General features: G+C 46.9%; 1 protein-coding gene across 2 annotated transcripts in view; it reads right to left on the reverse strand.

Moving 5' to 3' along the window:
* Positions 1–15,107, reverse strand: part of VSTM4 (V-set and transmembrane domain containing 4) — a 103,355-nt gene extending 88,248 nt beyond the window's left edge. Inside the window, exons 1-2 of one of the 2 annotated variants that reach the window (XM_081074762.1) lie at positions 14,963–15,107; positions 7,359–7,757 (exon numbers count right to left, since the gene is read on the reverse strand). In XM_081074762.1, coding sequence (XP_080930888.1) covers positions 7,359–7,757; positions 14,963–15,023 — 460 coding nt within the window. In that variant the 5' untranslated portion in view covers positions 15,024–15,107. The remainder of the gene's footprint in view (positions 1–7,358; positions 7,758–14,962) is intronic. The other variant, XM_081074761.1, reaches the window with a different exon arrangement.
* Between the last annotated feature and the right edge of the window lie 671 nt (positions 15,108–15,778).

Raw genomic sequence — 15,778 nt, forward strand, 5'->3', positions numbered from 1 at the left:
ATGCCAACAGCAATCAAGGATCAACTACAACGGGAGGGCACACACAACCCACACAAGAGACAGCCCTGGAGCATCTGGGTCAGGTGGCCAAGGAGACTGCACACTGGGCCGCACACGACACATACCACATTAGGCCACTCAGCCAAGACGGGGAGATGTACCAGATCTACTTAATACATAGAAACAAACACAGGGAGGCGGACCTAATGGGGAGACAAAGAAACACGTCCTGAATAAAAGAATAAAACTCCAGGAAAAGAACTAAACAAAATGGAGACAGGCAATCTGCCCAATGCAGAGTTCAAAACACTGGTTATAAGGACGATCAATAAACTTAGGGGAAGAATACATGAACTTAGTGAGAGCTTCAACAAAGAGGTAGGAAACATAAAAAGACACAGTCAGAATTGAAGAATACTTTACATGGAGTCAACAGCAGATTAGATGAAGCAGAGGACAGAATCAGCAATTTGGAAGACAAGGCAGTGTAAAACACCCAATCAGAACAGAAAAAAGAAAAAGAATAAGGAGGATAGGTTAAGGGACCTCTGGGACAACATCAAGCGTAACAACATTCACATCACAGGGATACTAGAAGAAGAGAGAGAGCAAGGGATTGAAAACCTATTTGAAGAAATGACTGAAAAGTTCCCTAATATGGCAAAGGAAAAACACATACAAGTCTAGGAAGCACAGAGAGTCTAAAAAAAGATGAACTCAAAGAGGTCCAAACCAAGACGTATCATAACTAAATTGCCAAAAGTTAAAGACAAATAGGGAATCTTAAAAACAGCAAAAAAACAAAACAAAAAAAACAGTTACTTACAAGGGAGCTTCCACAAGACTGTCAGCTCATTTCTGAACAGAATCTTTGCAGGCCAGATGGGATTGGCAGGAAATATTCTAAGTGATAAAAAGAAAGGACCTACAAACAAGATTACTCTACCCAGCAAAGCTATCATTTAGAATCAAAGGACAGATAAAGAGCTTCCCAGACAAGAAAAAGCTGAAGGAGTTCATCACCACCAAACCAGTATTACAAGAAATGTTAAAGGGACTTCTTTAAGAAGAAAAAGAAAGAAATCAAAAATATGAATAAGAAAATATTGCAAAGAAAAAAATTCTCACTGACAAATGCCAACATATAAAGAAAGCAGCAGACCAACAAACACTAAAGCTAGTACAAAGGTTAAAAGGCAAAAGTAGGAAGATCATACATAATTTTAACAATAAATTAAGCGATACACACAAACACACATACACACAAAAAATATATATATACACATAATGACAAAAATACAGAGAATGCCAAAAAAATGTATACATATTTTATGAAAGGAAAAAACTGTATTAAAATTACACTGATGGTAACCAATTTGAGCACCTCTTGTCATTGCAGAAGTCAATGTGACTTGTATTCATCTTTTGTTATTGGTATATATTGAGTATTACAATTTTAATACAGTGTTTTCCTTTCTTAAAATGTGTATAGATTTTTGTGGCACCCTCTGTATAAACGTGGAGGGGATGAGTAAAAATGGTAGCGATTTTAGAATGCGTTTGAACTTAAGTGACCATTAACTTAAAATAGACTGCTATAAACATAACTTGGTACCGTGTTTCACCAAAAATAAGACCTAGCCAGACCATCAGCTCTAATGTATCTTTTGGAGCAAAGATTAATATAAAACCCGGTCTTATTATAATAATGATATGATATGTAATGATATATGAGGTGATATGATATAATATATATGATATAATACTGGGTCTTATATTAATTTTTGCTCCAAAAGACGCATTTGAGCTGATGGTCCAGCTAGGTCTTATTTTCAGGGAAACATGGTAGATACAGAGAACAAACTGATGGTTGCCAGTTGGGAGAGGTATTAAGGGGCTAGGTGAAAAAGGTGAAGAGATTAAGACGTACAAATTGGTAGTTACAAAATAGTCACGGGGATGTAAAGTACAGCTTAGGGAATATAGTCAATAATCTTGTACTAACTGTATATGGCATCAGATGAATGCAAGACTAATCAGGGATTACTTCATAAGTAATGTAAATGTCTAACCATGGTGCTGTACACCTGAAACTAGTATAATATTGAATGTCAACTATAATTTAAAAATAAAAATAATTAATGATCCTTATTAAAAGTATAAAATATCTAGAAATAAACATAATAAAAATATTCAAGACTTACGTGAAGAAATCTATACTGAAAGATATTTTTTAAAAAACGACCCTCAATGCGTGAAGGAACACAACAGGTCCCTGGATAGGAACATTTAAAAGCATAAAGATGTATAAGATGTATATACCTGCCCCAAGGTGATTTATAAAGCTAATTAAATCCCTAACATAATTTTTACAAAACTAGGTAAGATCATCTGAAGGAAAAACTAAACGTATAAGAATAGGCAAGACATTTATTTAAAGAATGATAAGGAGACTTTCCCTATTCTATAACAATTAAAATTGTGCTATGTTGGTGAGGTAGACAGAGCTTACATATAAATGCTGGAATTTAGCTTATGAAAAACGTGGCATTTCAAGATAGGTGAATTTTATCTAATCAGTAGATAATGTAGAGACAACAAAATAGCCATAGGGAAAAAAAGTAAATTAGCTACCCCACACTTTATATAAAAATGGATTACAAAGAGATAAAGGAATAAAACTTTCTTTTAATCCTTTAAAAATATTAAAGAAAAATATAGAAAACACTTTTATAACACTTCCCAGATAAGATATAAAACCAAGGTACCATGTGCAATTTATTGATATAAATTATATCTCAATTAAAAATACAACTGGAAAAAGGAATACCTTAAAGGAAAACATGACCAATTTGAAAATGTAAAATATCTATGGGGTAAAAATATAAGTAAAGTATAAAGACAAGTAACAAATAGGAAGAAAATTGTGCATCATATATAATACCATGTTTCCCCAAAAATAAGACTGGGTTTTACATTAATTTTTGCTCCAAAAGACACATTAAGGCTTATATTCAGGGGATGTCATCCTGAAAAACCATGCTAGGGCTTATTTTCCAGTTAGGTCTTATTTTGGGGAAAACACGGTAGCTACCAAATTAATGATAGGAAAAAGACAGCAAGCAATTGAAAAATAGGCAAAGGTTATAGATGGGCAATGACAGAAGAAAATTTTTAAACAGTCAATAAACATATGAAGAGATGTACAATCTCAGTAATTGAATACATGCTTTAAATTAAATTGTATAGTATTGAATACAATAATTGAAATTAAACCAACAATGACATATTATTTTCTCCATCATTGTGATAAATAATGGAAAAGATTAATAATGTCCATTGTTAATGAGGCTTCAGGGAAATAGATACTATCAGCAAGGATGGTCAGAGTATAAATTTGTAAAGTCTGTTTGGAGAGCAACTTGGCATTGTCTATTAAAAATTTAAATATGCATAGCCTTAGGCCTAGCAATTTTCTTTCCAAGAACCTAACCAACTGAAACACTTGGAAATGAATTCTAGGGTGTTCACTGAAGCACTTGGTTGTAACAATGAAAACTTGGACGTTTCCTAAGTTTTGATCACTGGGGAATGATGGGATGCAGTTTGGTATTGTCTCGCTATGTGATATCAATTACCAAAAACCAGTACATATCATCCACAATACTTATAAAGCATTGAGTGCAGTGTTGTTAAAATATGTGTGTGTGGATATGCATGAATGCTAATAGGAGAAGAACTCGAAAGCTCTACACCAAGTCACTGACAATGATTACCTCTGGGGATGGCAGTCGAAGTGGGATATTAAGGTGGAAGCAGGGGAAACATAGACTTTCGCATTGTAGTTTTGCCATTGATTCTTTTATTACATGTAATATTTTTTTACATCATCCCTGTGCCGCAGCAGCTTACAAAAAACCTTGGTGTGACTACACAATGTTGTGTAAACAGTGTTAAAAACAGAAGCTGCAGGATGCTATAGGTGGAAGAGGTCTCCATAGGCTGGCTCACATAAAGAAGGGCTGATGGAAGAGGAGGGATGGATAAGGGATCTCAAATGAGATGTACAATTGGAACAGGCCAAGAGAAAGAGAGGGGAGGTCTTCCAGAGAGGGTAACTTTATCCGCCAAGTCATGCCTACCTCAAAGTCACCCATAGCAAGAAGTGCAATCAAAGACCATCTCATTCATTCATCATGTACTCATTCAATGTCAACTGCGTACCAGGTTTTGTTCCAGGCTTTCATAGCTGCCATCACCATCACCACCATCAGCAGCACCATCCCCCAAAAGTATATATTATGTAGACCAATCCATGGGAAAAAGGCATTTTCAATGCTGCTGGGAATATAAGTTCATTAACTACTCTCGAGGCAAAGTTACCCCTTTAAATTGTATCAGTCTTTAACTGAGTATATCTTTGGCCCTGGCAATCCAGGACTTTATTCTGAGTACAGGGACCTGAGTGGAGATTTACTGACAAGGATTAGACAACGTAAATGACAGTAACTGGGAAGCTCAAGCGTGGTACATCCACATCATGGAATGTTATTCCACATTTAAAACTATGTTATGGAAGCATATTTAACAACTCAGGAAAATGTCCACACTATTTAGTAATGTGAGACAAGCCAGTCACGAAACAGTATTTATGGTAGGAGTGGAATTAAGTTTTTAATTTTCATTTGCATAAAAATGTCTGGAAGGATTTACAATGAAATGTTAAGTCATGCCTGGGTGGAACAAGTCATTTTCATATTTTTCCATGTTTTCTCTAACTGAGCTACATATATTACTTTTGTAATAGAAAGCAACCAACATGTGGAAATCAGGGTAAATAACAAGAGCCATACTCCTCTGACATTTGCCCTGTGCCAGGAACCATCCCTTAAATGCATCAGCACGTGCCACCTCCCTTTGCAACAGCAAGATGAGAAAAGACCATGCATCAGCCTTTCTGGGAGTTTACAGGGAAAGATAAGCAATTTGATCTCACATTAAGAATACTGCAAGGAGAACACAATCGTGCATGGTCAAGGGGGTGGGGTAGTAGTAGAAAGAATTCCCAAAAAAGTTTCTCTTGCCATGGATAGCTTGAGAAGCAAAGTGTGCATGTCAGAAAAGAAGGGCTATGGGACCCAGCCCAGAAAAGGCACTCAATCCAGAAACACCTCTGAGAGTTTTTTATTTAATATTCCAGTCCAAACATATTTGCCCACAGAATTTTTCATTATGTTGTTTGTTTTGCTCTTGTTTTCCATATAATAACTACTGAGGTAGCGACTTAGGAAAACAAGGCCCCTGGATAAGCAAGGCCTGCGGGGAAGGCCCCCTGGAGGGGCTGGAGCCACAGGAAGGACAGCAGCCAAGCCTCCACCACTCCCTTTAGCCTAGAGCAGAAGTGCTCCAACTTAAACAAGCGTCTGCTTTCAGGCCATTGACTTGGGATTTCCTCTCAGCAACCCCCTTAGCACAGATCTCTGGAAGCCTCAGTGGTACCTTCTAGAAGCACGGTCATGGCTTCCTCAGATTTTGAATCTTTTTGTCAGAAACCCATGGACCTGCCAGAGGCTGAGGAAGTGTGAGGACCAGGAAGCTCTGAGGCAGAGCAGACACAGCAAGGGAGGCTGCCCTGTGAGGTGAGAACCACTTCCAGGTGCGAGATGGGGGGTGGGGTAGGGGGAAGACAGGAAGAGCAGGAGAGAGAAACAGGCGCAGGAAAGAGGAACAAGAAAAGGGACAGAGAGTGAAGGGAGGGGAAGAGGAGAGAGGAGAGAGGGGAGGAACGGGGGACAGAAGGCGCAGAAAGGAGAAGAGAAAGGGGTTTTTGAGAAGAGAGAGGAAAGGGGAGGAAGAAGAGGAAAGTGGAGGAAGGGGATGGAGGACAAGGGAAGTGGAGGGGCAGAGAAGAACAGGGGCAGATTTTTATTTCCCATGAACACTTAAGAACGACCTCGGGTTTTTGGAGCAAGCACGCACATACATGTTCTGGAAGGAACCCACTTCACTCCCTGAAAGTAGAGTCACAAGAATGAACTAAATGATTTCACTGACTTGAATGTAGGGAACCTGTTTTTATCTATTCCAAATGACAGAGAGTCGTTACTGCCAAGATACTTAGTGTATGGCTCCAGAATATACTGTAACATAAAAATAAAAAGGACATATATACAAACTTAGGTTTCTGAGCCAACTGATATTCAGAGTGGATTTCCTCCTCGGCCTTCAGCCATCTGATGTATTTTTCTGTTTTCTGTGCCAAAATATATATTTATACTAATAGTCATTTATTCTCTTGAATTGATTTGCTTAAGGAGAAAAAGTGCATGACATTTCAGGTAATACATCATTCTGTGCTTGAGAACATTACAATAAGCAAACTCCACGGACAAAGTTGGACTGCTTAAAGGCTACCCACGTAAATCATTCACTCTAACATGTCCCTTACTCACATGGGATACTAAAAATACCTTTCAAAAAAAAAAATACCTTTCATAACTGAGTTTTACCAACTGAAAAAAAAGCCTACCAAAACATGACTAATGCCTTTAATACTGTATACATGTATGTAATAAAATCAGATTCTTTTTCCTATTTGGGACTATCAGCTTCACTTTATCATCCTCTTGATCTTGTGCCAGACAAACCTCGAAGCAATCAAAGATGTACTTTCAGCACACAATAGTAAGTCTTATGAAAATTGTGAGTGGTATATTCTTGAATAGAACATTTGTGATAAAAAAAAAAAAATGACAACTCCCAAATATGGCACTTGGTAGCAAAGGTGCCCAGAACGCAGCCCATAGCTCCTACCTGTCTTCAGGAGGGGAGGCCTACCTCTGGTCCTCTGCCCACTTCCAGCTGAATTTCTCAGTGAGCTGTTGCAGCATGAGTCTTGGATCAGTTCCTTTGGGCAACAGATCAGAGCCAACAGTCTTCCTTGCTCTGAGGCCTGGCACATGCCACCAGGACCTCCCAATTCATGCCTCCTCCCCTGGGTGCCCAGCACTCCAAAGCAATCAGGCTACACAGACCCGCACTGGGGGCGCAGCTACAGCCAGTCCCACCTTTCAAAGTCGGAGGAGGTTTGGCCCAGAGGGTCGGCTGGGCAGCATGGGGCCAGGCTCATGCTCCTTTCTGTCCTGGCTTCCGTGTCTACACTACAATCAGCCCAGCAGCTGATTGAGAAAGACCTAGCCTCATCCCCATGGCCTGGCTCATATGGCCGTGCCCCTCAAGGGCCCAGAAGGCGTGTTCTAGCCCAGCGGGACCATCCTGGAGGCCCCTGCCCGGCCGATGGCAGGGAGGACCACTGACTTGTCCCCCACACCTCTCCCCAGCGGGTGGACGCCACTTACCTCTCACTTCTGTCTCTGAGGAGCCATTGGACCAGGCTGTCCACTTATTTCTGTGCTTGCTGATTTCCTGGACTTTGCAGACGTAATGCCCTTGATCGGCTGGCCGGAGAGCCAAAACAGAGAGTGTGTAGAGCGCCCCACGCTGCTCCTCCAGGAGGCGCAGCCGCTGCCGGTAGGCACTGCGGCTGAAATTCCCATAGTACTGCACCACCCGGAGCTTGGTCATCTTAACCATCAGGGCCTCTTGGGCGTCGGGGCGCGCGAAGAACCAGCGCACGGCCAGCAAGCTGTCCTTCCGCCTCTTCTGGGAGACATGGCAGAGAAGAGTGGCATTGTCCCCCTCCAAGTAGTCAACCACAGGTCCCGGGGACACGGTGACATTGAGGGCCCCACAGACCTCTGCAGAGAAAAAAGGAAAAAAGTGAGGAAGGCCACTGCATTTCTACAGGTGTGTCTTTCCTCCAGAAGCTCGTATGAGCTGTGTGGCCAGAGAGTTAGGCTGCCCCAGCCCTCCATGCTCACTCTCTGCCTTCAGAACTGCCAGACGGTGGGCTCCTTCTGGGGGGAGGCTCCGTGGCCTCCTCTGTGAGAGGGTCCTAGCCACGTGGAATGCCACTGACCACCTGGCCCAGAGGTATGTTTCTTTCTTTTTTTTTTAATTAGTTGCTGATGTTTAAAATTCAGGAGATTTCACATAAAAATTTGGACTTTTTCAATTTTTTAAAAATCCCCAGCCCTCATTCAGCCCCTCCATCCACCTCCCCAAGGCCTGCTTGGATCGGTCTCACCACCCGCCTGAACGGACGATGCTCTGGGTCCGGGAGCTGCCTTTCCCCATCCCAGCTATTTCACCTGTCACCAAGGCAGATCCTCAGCATCAGTGAGGCGTGTGTTAAACTAGTACCAGGAGCCAGAACCACCGGGGCTTCTCAGGTTCTTGCTCTAAGTCTCTTTGGACTCAGAGCTGAAGTAAAGGAATAAGGAATGATCGAGTCCAGGGATTAGAGAACCTCCCAACCCCCAAACGGTGTTCCAGAAGTCCAGGCCCTGTCCACTATTTCCTGTCCTTTGGTTTCTTAGACCCACCCCCCGGGCTGCCCTTCTGGCTGGTGCAGGGCAACCGGGCCACCCTGAGCTCAAGGGCAATGCCTTCCCCAGGCAGACAGAGCCCAGAAAGGGCGCTTTGCACGAGATGCCCAGAACCTCCTCTGTCCAAGCTGGGCTGTCTTCTCACTGGGTCTCACATGTTCACCCTGTGAGGCCCAGTGCACAACTCTAGGAAGCACCATTTCCTGCCCACCCACTGTCTAAGCAGGGGTTCCCAGGTCACCCCAAATCACAAATGTCCCTCAAATATCACCTGGTTACAGGAAAGGGCTTGGGCCCTCATGTCAGAATCACCAAAAGCTCTGAACCTTAGTCAGTGGTGCAGGTAAGCAGAGGAAGGATGACAAGGAGACCAGAGAGCTGAACCCTGCACTGTGAAGAGGCTGAGTCAACAAGGTGAGGCCCTGTGTGTGTCGGGCGGGGTGGGGGGTGACACATAAACATAGTCTTCATTGTGAAAATCCAGCCAATAAGCTCCTCCTCTTGTATGGTTTCCTATTGATTTAATGAACGGAGCACCTTGAGAGACACCACTTGAAGGTCAGTGCTCTCTCGTTTTCATCCTCATCTGTTAGCAGCATGCTCCGTTCCTGGGGCATGCTCCAGGGGCATGCTCCTGGGGCATGCACCGGGGCATGCTCCAGGACGTCCCAAGGCCCTCAACTTAATCACATCAGCAAGTGCCTTTTGCTGTATAACGTGGCATCCACAGGTTCAGGGATTAGGACACAGGCATCGTTGGGGGTCACTGTTCAGCTACCATAGTGGGATAGTCTTTCGTTAACCTTCAAAACATAGATGGAGGTAAATTCAGAAGTAAAAGGTTGATGCTTGATGGACTCTGGGCAGCTTGTGGACAACAATGAGGTCTTCTGTGTCTGCAGTGACAAAGGAGCTCCTCAGAGTATGCAGATAAACAGGGTGACTGAGGAAGACACATGCTCTCTAGCAACAATCTAACAATCTCACTGTCCACGAAAGTCACTCACACAGGACAAAAGGGCAGGATCTGCCCCCGCTCTCTCTCCTGCCACTTACCTGCCTTGCCCATTCGCTGCATTAAATTAGTCCCAGAGCATTTCCCCTGACTGCCAAGGCCCTGCCTGAGGCCCCACGCTGGGAGCTCCCTGGTGAGCAGCGACACAGGCAGAACACCAGGCTGACCCCACTCCAACAGCTGGGAGAGCAGAGATGCAGCAGCTGGCTTCCAGATTGAAGTCCTGCTCCACCCGCCCCCAAAAGCTCCCCACTAGAGGCAAGGAAAGCTAGGGAAGGCAGGAAATTGAAACAATATGGGTGGGACAAGAGCACTGGTGAGCCCCCACACCCCAGTCTCCTCCTATTAACACTGCATGAGGAGGAATTATTCATAGTGACTGAAACCAGGAGAATGTGCCAAGTGCTCTGTCCCCATGGGAGGCCAGATTCCATCCTGGAGGCAAACTAGTAACACTTTGACTTCTGCAGCTCAGGCCAGGAAGCAACAGTTCCCAGGAAAGGGAAGGGACTGAACCATCTTGCCAAGACGAATCTACCTCTCCTCTTTACCTGTGCACGTCTCCGCCTTCAGTGAGCTCCATATTCTCACAAACGGCTCCAGCATGTTTCTCCCACTGAAGTGCAAAGACCCTTGTTATGGACTGAATTGTGTCCCCTCCAAACTCATATACTGAATACCAAGCCCCAGGACCTCAGAACGTGACTGTCTTTGGAAACAGGGTCTTTAGAGAGGTGACTAAGTTAAAATGAGCCCATTAGGGTGGGCCCTCATCCAACACAATTGGCATCCTTATAACAAGAGAACATTAGGACACGGACACACAGAGGGCAGACCGTGTGAAGACCCAGGGAGAAGAGAGTCATCTACAGGGCAAGGAGAGGGATCAGAAGAGACCAACCCTGCCAGCACCTTGATCCCTGGTCTCCAGGACCCTGAGCAACACATGTCTGCTGTTTAGACCACCCAGTCTGTGGTACTTTGTAATGGCAGCCCCAGGAAACCAATACCACTTTGTTCACAGGAATGCTCATCAGCCCTACATCTGTTACCAGCCAGGAGAGTCATGCCTACTGTCAACAGGAGGGCATGGGGCGGGGGGAGGGGGCGGGGGTTGTGGTTAAAACTGTGATGCTCAAGAGCCCCTTGGAGTCTTAAATCTTTGCTCCGTGGTGAGCAGCAACATAGCCAGAACACCAAGCTGACCCCACTCCAATAGCTGCCCAGGGGTCCAGAAGGCAGAGAGCAGCAGAGATGCAGCAGCCAGCTTCCAGAGGACACAGGCTCTCAGGTTGTAGGGGTCCCCGTACCTGTGATAAGCTTTCTTAGAAAGCCAGGTGGCAAGGGAACAAGCTCCTCTAGGCACTGGAGATGCCTCAGAGTTTGTGTGCACTGTGGGAAGGAGGGAGAAAATGCAGGCAGAGGACCCAGTGCCTGGCCAATGTTAGCTCAGCTGGGTATTTAGTTAAGTACCAGGAGAGAGAGGGACACAGCTCCTGCCCCACCGCAGTCATCAGGCCCCATATGGCTCAGCAGAGAACTTAGCAGTAGGCATCAGGACCTTGGCGAACAAGGGCATTATCTGAGTAGGGAGGTAGGCAGTGTCCCTAGGAGTCAAAGCCTTTCCCTTCTGGGTCTCAGTGACAAAAGAGGACACAGAGCATACACACTTTGCAGGGCAAGAGGCAAGTCAATCAAACCTGGGCCAAGCCAGCTACAGGACAGGGAAGGATGGGTGTCACTAGACCCTCCTACACCAGGTAAGTTAAGGGAGCAGCCCTAAGCGGGGCAGAGACAGGCCTCTCCAGGCCTAGGAGAAAGAATTGTCCAAGTCATTCTGGTCCAGAGAAGAACTAAATTGCTTCCTTTGTGACCCTGTATTGCAGGAAACTGAGGTGACAGGAAAACTCTTCCACTCCCCCAGGGAACCTCCGCGCTCAGAGTTCCTGCTTCCCCCAGCCTCTGCCCCAGCTTATTACGCTTTGTTCATTAATTGCTCAACAACTACTTGTTCAGTAACAGCCCTGTGCAGGGCACTGTGTGAAAAAGACGGCATTCCTAACTTCATGGAGCCTTCAGTCCAGTGGACAAGGAAACTGGTCAGCAGGGAAAAGACACAGGAGCATGTGACAACAAACAGTGCCACACGCTGCAGAGAGAAGGTGCAGGGGCAAATCAGAGTAGGATCCTGATCTAGCCTGCAGGGTCAGGGAAGAGACCCTGGGGAGGTGACCTGTGACCTGGAGCCAAAGGGAGCTAAAGGATTAATGACCTAAAATTCAGGGCAGCAGCAAGAATTCACCTTCCTGGGAGTGCGTCCCACCTCTGCAAAAGCCCCGAGACAGGATGCTCCCGGTGCAAGCTGGAAATACAGAGCTCAGCACGCTCTGGTAAAGTCCACTGCCCTGTGGCTCAGGCAGCCACCCGTGTCTGCAGGCAGACTTCAAGAAGGGACTTTCCGCCACGACTGGGGCCTCCAAGGCCAATTCTGAAAGGAGAATATACAACCTGGGCAGGGGCAGAATGGCCCAAACAGAGGAACAGGATTCTGCTGCAGGGAAACTTGTTCCTTCAACAAGCATGGGCTCTGTTACTTGGGAGCCCTGGGTGCCGCATGTGGGCTGGGCCTCGGGCTGCTCATGGCCCCAGACCTTCCCTGTGGCTCGGTGGGACTGGGCAGAAAGCCAGGAGTTAGCATTCAACAAAGCCGGGTTGGAAACATGGTTCTATTAGGAGTAAGGCCCTCAGAGCCTGTTTCCTCATCTGAAAAATGGGAAGATGAGAACTTGCATGGTGAGGGTAAAGTCTGAAAGGGAAAATAACTTTCAAATACCAATAATAGTTTGCATGCCCTGAGAGATGGGCAGGTGGGGGCAACATTTTTGAGTGAGGGGCCCCACATTTTCATTTTTCACTGGATCCCACAAATTAATTGTGTATCTGGTCTGCCTGTAAGCAAACATTACATTCCTGAAGATAAGATTGATGGGGTCTAACCTTCTTGTTCCCATTTGTATAGTGTCCTGAAAAGGACCAACAGCTCAGAAAATAGCCAAAAGAACATCAGTGTAGTCAAATAGTGCTCCACCTACTCGTGTAGTACACAACCTCTCTCCATCCTCTCTGTCTCCCTCTCATACTCACGGTGAAGTGGAGGATGGCAACTTCCAGATGCGGGAGAAGGTAGGACTTCCAACAGAAACAAGGCACTGGCCCTTCCTGGGACGCAGAGGTGGGCATGGCCCGGGTCCCTCCGTTCCGAACTGGCCAGTGATGTGCTAATGGTTCTTCGCCTCACACCTCTCTGTCCTCAGGGGCCTGCCCCACTCACTGCAGGGAGACAGGAGCCGCTACACTTATAAGGAATGCAAACTGTGAGTACCACTCGTCAGCGAAAATCTCATTCTTATTAAATGGAGAGTCTGAATTCATGACAAATAAAGCTCTGAAAATAATACAATCGCATTACTTAATAACCCATGACCCTACGAGCCAGTGCTTACCAAGCACCAAGCGGAAGTGATTCAGCATTCGTAATAAGCCCATCACCTGAAAACAGCTCTCATCCAGGACAAACACACGGCCTTGACCAATGATATGGGCTAACATTTTCTGGGTGTGATCTCCCTGCCAAGCACCATTCTAAGCACTTGAGATGTATTTTCCCAGTTCATCCTAATATTATGTTTATCCCCATTTTACAGACAAGAGTGCCGAGGCCCAGAGAGGCTAAGGCGCTTGCTCAAACTCACACAGACTGTGGCAGGGCTGGCATTCGAACCTAGGCCACCTGGCTTCAGAGCCAACTCTCAACCTCCACTTTGCAAGACAACTTGGCTCTTAGTAAATACTTTGCCCCTCGGTTTGTTTTTCTGCAAAATGAGATGTGGAACCAGGTGATAGCTAAGGTGCTGCTCTGCCCCAAAATAGAGAGGTAGAAATGTTCAGCAATCCAGATTTCTGTATAAAGTAGGTCTGCCAGGCCCTCCCTTGGGGTATGGTGACAAAGAGTCATGGGTGAAACACTTACAAGAATGGGTGGCACCTGGTGATTTCTGCACAAGCAGAAACTGTCATCATTTTCTGAGGCATGGCCTTGGGCACAGCCAGAGCAAACTCTAAAGAATCCCGAATTCCAGTTCTCGAGGCCTGAGGTCTCCTGGAAACAGGAGAATGTACTTGACCCCCAAAAAGCTGCTGTCTGGGGGCACTCTCTCTGACAGCACCTATGATTAGGAAGGTGGCCATAGAGCCTAGGGGACAAAGACCCTTGTGCCCCCTTGCATGCCACTGGCTGCTGGCTACTCCACACAGGCTACCAGAGCTGGCCTGGCTCAACCATCCCCGTGAGATCTGCAGCCACTGTCTGTCAGCCAAGACAGTGACAATGGTGAAAATAGTATTTCCCACAGGGCTGATGTCAAGTTAACTGGAAATCCCACCGCACTGGTAGCCGGGGACAATGGGTGAATTTCTTCCCACTGTGATAATCCAAGTCACTCTTCCTCAGAATCTGATCTATGTTGGCTCCAAGGCCAGCTCCATCACTTGGTAGCTGGGTCAAACTTGGAAAATTACTTAACTCTGAGTATCAGCCTTCTTGCTAACAAAACAGAAATGCAGCTTAGTCAGTATGAGCACAGAGTCTAGAGCCAGGCTTCCTAGGTTCAAATCTAAGTGCCACCACTTAAGGCAAGTCAATTCATGGGCTTGTGCCTCAGTTTCCTCTTCTACAAAATGGGGACAACAATAGCACCTCCCTGAGACGCTATTGGTAAGTTTAACTGATCGTGATTATTATTCTGGTCAGCAAGGCCCTTTCAGCACTGAGGCAGGCAGGCAGGGAGGGCCCTAAGGAATGGAGAAAATTCTCCAGAAACTTAGAAGTGGCCAGAACCCCTGAACTGAAAGCCAGCAGTGTGGGTAGAGGCTGCAGCTAAGGCAGGGTGCTTTGCAAACGAGCCCACTTCATCCAGCTCTGGATACCCTATCTCACCAGGCTTGGTCATCGCAAACCGCCCAGGGACATGCCTGCAGTCCCCAACACCAGCCTGGAGATCCAGCCCCTCCTGAATGGGTTGGCCAAGCAGCGCTCCGAAGAGAGTTAAAGGGAAGTTGCTGCCCAGACTAACCTGCCAACAGTTGTGGGTCCTGACTGCTGTGGAGAAAAAAAGAAAACAAACCAACAACTAGGGCTCGCGCGGTCAGGCTTAAACCTTCCACTCGAAGGCCTGGCCCTTGAAAGAGGTCTGTTCTGAGCCTCTTTGCGGAGCGCTGGGGCCCCGGCCGAGGAGGGGAGGAAGGGGGCCTCCGCCCGCACCCACTGCCCGGCATCCGCACGGCGACAGGGACAGCGCGGACCCGGGCCCGCCGGTGCGCAAGGGGAGAGGGAGGCCCGGAGGCTGCAGTGTCTCCCAGCCAGGCCTGAGCCCCGAGCCCCCGCCACTCCTCCCGCGGGGTCCGGGAGCCGCCTCCCGCCAGCCCGGACAGCCGTGCTTACCCCGGGCGGGGGCCGGAGCCCGCGCCAGCAGCACGGCAGCCGCCAGTGCCAGCAGCCGCATCTCCCCACCGCCGACCCGCGCTGTGACGCGGAGTCCGCCGCCGCCCGCCGGACCTCGCCGCCCAACCCGCCCTGCGCCCGCCCCCAGCCCGGGCCCGGCCTGGCCCAGGCCCGTCCCGCCCCTGGGCGTCCCGCCCCCTGGGCCTGGCTTCAGGGTGCCTCTGGCTTCCCTGGACAAGGGCTCTCCCCCAACCCGGTGATCATTCCCTTGCAACCTGTGAATGTCTCATTTTCACCATTCCCATTGCACAGATGAGAAAACTGAGGTTCTGAGACCTGATGGCTGGACACGGAATATACAGCTGCAGTGGGGATTGCAGTCTGTGTGAATCTCAGACAGTTACTGCTAAGGGAAGGACGTCTTGGAGCTTGCAGGTCCGGTGAGTGGGGAAATTACTAATCGCAATGGCGGCCACCGTGTGAGGCTAACATACTGACCAGCACCTTGCCATGGCTCCTTTGTGAGCTAAGGAGCAGTTGAGGGAGAAGTAGTCTTCTGCTGCCCTGAACTGGGCATTGGAGGGTGTCGGACAGGGACCCTTGAAAAACTGAGAGGGTCCACACAGACAAGTTCAGAGTGCGCTGACACTATTAAAAATAATGACTGCTGAGGGTGCCCTCAGCTACAGCTTGGGCTAGGTACTTGGTACCTGTTTCTGAAACTGGCACTGTGAGACCCTGGGACAGCTCCTTAATCTCCATATGCCTCAGTTTCCTCCACCTGTACAATGGGAAAATGGACATGTCACTTATGTA

Source organism: Rhinolophus hipposideros, assembly GCF_964194185.1.
Source record: "Rhinolophus hipposideros genome assembly, chromosome: 15".
Classification (NCBI taxonomy): domain Eukaryota; kingdom Metazoa; phylum Chordata; class Mammalia; order Chiroptera; family Rhinolophidae; genus Rhinolophus; species Rhinolophus hipposideros.